At 44.3% G+C, this 5160-nt stretch overlaps 1 protein-coding gene across 1 annotated transcript in view; it reads left to right on the top strand.

Moving 5' to 3' along the window:
• The first annotated feature begins 286 nt into the window (after nucleotides 1-286).
• The window catches only part of WHAMM (WAS protein homolog associated with actin, golgi membranes and microtubules), a 19260-nt gene continuing 14386 nt past the window's right edge, over nucleotides 287-5160 (top strand). The window contains exons 1-3 of the mRNA XM_015562786.1: nucleotides 287-817; nucleotides 3239-3389; nucleotides 4744-4913. Of these exons, the coding sequence (XP_015418272.1) occupies nucleotides 563-817; nucleotides 3239-3389; nucleotides 4744-4913 (576 nt within the window). The 5' untranslated portion in view covers nucleotides 287-562. The remainder of the gene's footprint in view (nucleotides 818-3238; nucleotides 3390-4743; nucleotides 4914-5160) is intronic.

The raw sequence follows: 5160 nt of genomic DNA, 5'->3' as shown, positions 1-5160 counted from the left end.
ATTTTTTTAAATATATTTTTTATTGATTTCAGAGCGGAAGGGAGAGGGAGATGGAAACATCAATGATGAGAGACAGCAATCGGCTGCCTCTTGCACGCCCCCTACTGGGGATGGAGCCCGCACCCGGCCTGTGCCCTGGACCTGAATGGAACCTGGGACCCTTCAGTTCTCAGGCCGTGGCTCTTATATGTGTTTTGCGATGGTCTTAGGCGACCCCTGTGAAAGGGTCGCGCGACCCACAGGTTGGCGACCCACAGGTTGAGAACCGCTGCTCTAGCCACTGAGCCACACCAGCTAGGGCTTGGTGGCCCTTCTAACCGGGAGAGCTGAGAGAGTCTCTGCGCCAGGGAGGTAATCGGAGGCACCTCTATAATTGCAGCATCTCAAAACCTTCGTCATCAGGAAAGCGGTGGAGAAGCATCATCCACCGTCTACACCCCACCAGAGATCACCACTTACTATTTGATGAGTCTTCCGGGTCCTCTTTTCTCTGAGTATTTCGTACGCAGTTTAGATAAAACTGTGGACTCTGCTTTCCCCCTGATACATGGGCGTTTAGAGCATGAAGGTGTCTTTCGTTTTGTTTGTTCGGTCCGACCTGGTATTGTCCATCCTTGAGCTTTACCTGCTGTTTGCCTTCCAGATTCTTCAGGGCCATGAAAGAGCCAACACCATGGTGGCGTTAATGGAAGTTTATGGAGAGGAAGATGAAGCATACCAGGAATTTGTTACCGCGGCAACCACGTTCTTCCAGTACTTACTGAAGCCGTTTAGGGATATGCGAGAAGTTGCAGCTTCGTGTAAGAGTGATATTTTGGTATGTTTTCTTTACGTTTTTCCTTTATCTGAGTTACTGTTTGTCACATATTATTTCTTTAGTCACATTTAAGATTCCATCTGTGTTGGCCTATTAGGTTCATCCTTATGTTTATTTTTAAAATATATTTTTATTGATCTCAGAGAGTAAAGGAGAGGGAGAGGGAGAGGGAGAGGGAGAGGGAGAGAGGGAGAGGGAGAGAGAGAGGGGAGAGGGGAGAGAGAGAAAGAGAGAGAGAGAGAGACTTATTTTCCTCCTCTAAAGACACGTGCAAATTTCTGAGAAACAAGATGTAACTTTAAGCAGCAGGGCCCGGGGTTGTAATTCAGTAATTTAATTTAGTAGATGCTGTCATCGCTCTTACTTCGTTGAGCCCTGTGACACTAGTTAGAATAGTGTCATTTCCATACAGTGTTAAAACTAATTAGTAGCTCTCCTGGGGTCTCACCCCATGGGAAACAGAAGACATCAGAGTGATCACCCGATCTCTCCCCTGCCCTGGGCCATCCTCCACACCTGTGACCTCCGCCAGGCTACTGTACTGTAAACACGACATCATCTTTAGATGAAACACGTGTCACTCCAACCTGTTCTGTTCATTATTTCAAATGTCTGTTATTTGGATAATCTTTACTGCCTATATATTTTTTTTCTTTCTTTAAATAATGGCTTTATTGAGATGTAATTTATCTATTTAAAGTACACAATTCAGTGGGTTTTGGTATTTTCAGAGTTTTGCAGCCATCACCACTATCTAATTCTAGGACGTTTTCATCACCCCAAAAAGAAACTCTGTACCCTAATGGTCACTCCCCATTTTCCCCCAACACTGGGCAACCACCAGACTGCTTTCTGCCTCTGTGGACTTCCCTCTTCCGGACATTTCACCTTCCGTGGCTCATACAATATGTGACCCTTGGATCTGGCTCCTTTCATGTAGCATAATGTTTTCAAGTCCATCCGTGTTGTAGTGTGTATCTGAACTTCATTTCTTTGTATTGCCAAGGAATATTCACTATAAGGAAATACAACTTACCTGTTGAACAGTTGATGAACTTTTGGGTTGTTTCCCCTTTTTGATCTGTACCCTAATGGTCACTCCCCATTTTCCCCCCAACTCTGGGCAACCACCAGACTGGTTTCTGCCTCTGTGGACTTCCCTCTTCTGGACATTTCACCTTCCGTGGCTTCTTTCACGTAGCATAATGTTTTCAAGGTCCATCCGTGTTGTAGTGTGTATCTGAACTTCATTTCTTTGTATTGCCAAATAGTATTCACTATAAGGAAATACAACTTATCCATTTAACAGATGACAAACTTTTGGGTTGTTTCCCCTTTTTGGCTATTATAAATAATGCTGTTATGAACGTTTGTGTTCAAGTTTCTACGTGGATATGTGTTTTCATTGTTCTTGGGTATTTGCCTAAGAGTGGAATTCTGGGATCATATGGTAACTCTATGCTTAACCTTTGAAACCAACTGCCAGACTGTTTACCAAAAGCAACGGCCCATTTTACATCCCCAACAGCAGTCAATGAGGTTTCCAATTTGTCCCCGTCATTGCCAATACTTGGTATTACGTCATTTTATTATAGCCCTCTGAGTGGATCATTGTAGTTGACTGACATATTTCCCTGATGGTTCACCCGAGTGTATTTCTTACATTATTACCTTTGCGGAAGAATTGGATGCTATATGACAGAGTACATGCCATAATCATGAATGTACAGATTTTACGATCTTTTGGGTTATTTTTTAAAAATATGTTTTTATTGATTTCAAAGAGGAAGAGAGAGATAGAAACATCAATGAGGAGAGAGAATCATTGATTAGCTGCCTCCTGCACACTTTACATTGGGGATTGAGCCCGCAACCCGGCATGTGCCCTGACCGGGAATCGAAGTGTGACCTCCTCGTTCATGGGTCAGTGACACTCAACCACTGAGCCACGCCAGCCAGGCTCTGTTGGGTTATTGTATTATTTTTTCCCCCTTAGAAAAGAATCATCATATTGAAAAGCTTCATGTTCCTAAAAGAAACCATAGCAACAGGTAACACTTGAGTGCTGTGTACCAGGCCCATGTTGAGTGCTTAACAGAGATCTCATTTAAACTGTGTATTATTATTAACAGAGAAACATAACCTGACTGCATTCCTCTCTAGGAAAAGTCACTCTGGTAATGCAAAGTAAAAGTAGGGGTTCTTTTTCCCTTTATGCCCCAGAGAATCCCTTTGACTTCCAGCCACCTTAGAGCCTTGTCCATTCTCAATAAGGAGTTGCTGAATTCATGACACTTTATTGACTGAGCAGTAGCAATAAATGTAGTTGAAATAATCCATGCGACCAGTTTCCGTTCACGTTCCCAATGTCCGTACATTGCTATCCTTTCTTACTTGTGCAATTTTCCGTTCTTTCTATAGAAATCCTTGGGTGAGGATGATCTGGGTCCTAAAAGGATCGTGGCTCTGCAGAAGGAAGCCCAGGAGTGGGCCCGGCAGGCTGACGAAGCGATCGTCTCTATTCAGGATATCACAGTGAATTATTTTAAAGAAACAGTAAAAGCCTTAGCAGGTAATCATCTAAGACGCCACACTAACATATATGCAATGTTCATCTGAGTGTCTCTTTAGTACCAGGCACTAGGTCCTGGGGGTTCAGTATAAGGCTGCGCATGAACAGACGCTGACCAGCGTGCTGAGGGAGATAAACCTCAGCTACACGTTCATCCAGACGCACGGGGAAATGGCAGTGGCAACAAGCCCATGGGGAAGATAAATAGGGGCTCTGAGCTGAGCGAACACTTAGACTCCATCAGAGTGGGCAGCAGGGGCCTTAGCGACGTGGCAGCGGCCCTGGTATCTGAAGGGTAAATGGGACTTGAGATCACAGCAGGGTGAGGGAAGAGTGTTCCCGGCAGACGTAATAGCACTGACAAAGGCCCTCTGTGTGAGGGAGCCGGGCAAGCGTAGGGACCTTGGAGAACGCTGTGGGGCTGGAACAGAGTGTGCGGGCGAGACCGCAGGATGAGACCCTGCCAGCCCTACGAGCTGGGTAAGGGATGTTTGTCTTTTTTCGTAAATCATTGTTGATGGTAGTTCCAAAGAGGAAAAAACATTGTCTGTCAACCAGTTTGTTAAATCAGAGTATATTCATTCAATAGGATATCACAGGGCTACTAAGTGTGATTCTCTGTTTTATGAATGGCAAGAGTTCCACGATAGAGTAAGTGAAATAAACAAGATATACAGGGTGGGGCAAAGGTAGGTTTACAGTTGTGAATACGTGAAACAAGTTTATCCTTGTTTTATTATTTATTATATTATTTTTTGCTTTATTTTAATTTTTTTTTATTGATTTCAGGGAGAGGGAGAGAGAGATAGAAATATCAATGATGAGAATCATTGATCAGCTGCCTCCTGCATGCCCCTTACTGGGAATCGAGCTGCAACCGGGTATGTGCCCTAGCCGGGAATTGAGCCATGACCTCCTGGTTCATAGGTCGATGCTCAACCACTGAGCTACACCAGCCAGGCTATTCTTTTCTATATGAACAACTATAAAGCTACTCTCGCCCTACCTTGTGAAGAAGTCTAATGATCATGTGGGGTTTTCTTGGTCAAACTATCTCTATAACCTTGTCTGTCTAGTCTAGAGGTATATACACCAAAATGTAAGAAGCAATTACAAGTAGGTGAGATTCATGATGGTTTGCCTCGTTGTAAAAAACAATCAGATATCTGAAATTTTATACCAAGGACCGTGTATTGTCTGTGTGATTAAAAAAAAAAGTCATTAAAATAAACTTTCTTTTAAAAAGGATGTTTTGCAGGTAATATGGGAGGGAATAAAGAATTAGCTCGGGATAAAATTTTCACTTTGTAGTAGGCTGTAATTAAGTTTTATTTTATTCGTTATAATCCGACAGGGATGCAGAAACAAATGGAACAGGATGAGAAGAGGTTTGGCCAGGCTGCCTGGGCCACAGCAACTCCCAGGCTAGAAAGACTCAAGCTCATGTTAGCTCGGGAGACACTGCAGCTCATGAGAGCCAAAGAGCTGTGTTTAGATCACAAAAGAGCTGAGATTCAGGGAAAGGTAAGACACATAAAGGTGACTTTGTTTTAAAAACAGACTTTTATGTTATTTACTAGAGGCCCGGTGCACAAAACTTTGTGCACTCGGCGGGGAGGGGGGTCCCTCAGCCTGGCCTGTGCCCTCTCGCAGTCTAGGACCCCTCGGGAGATAACGACCTGCTGGCTTAGGCCTGCTCCCAGGTGGCAGAGGGCAGGCCTAATCCCTAGGTGCAGCCCCTGGTCGGGGCGGGGGACACAGCCTCTGGCAC

The sequence above is a fragment of the Myotis davidii genome, unplaced genomic scaffold (genome assembly GCF_000327345.1).
Source record: "Myotis davidii unplaced genomic scaffold, ASM32734v1 scaffold898, whole genome shotgun sequence".
NCBI classification, from domain to species: Eukaryota; Metazoa; Chordata; class Mammalia; order Chiroptera; family Vespertilionidae; genus Myotis; species Myotis davidii.
This window is presented reverse-complemented; position numbering and strand designations above follow the sequence as displayed.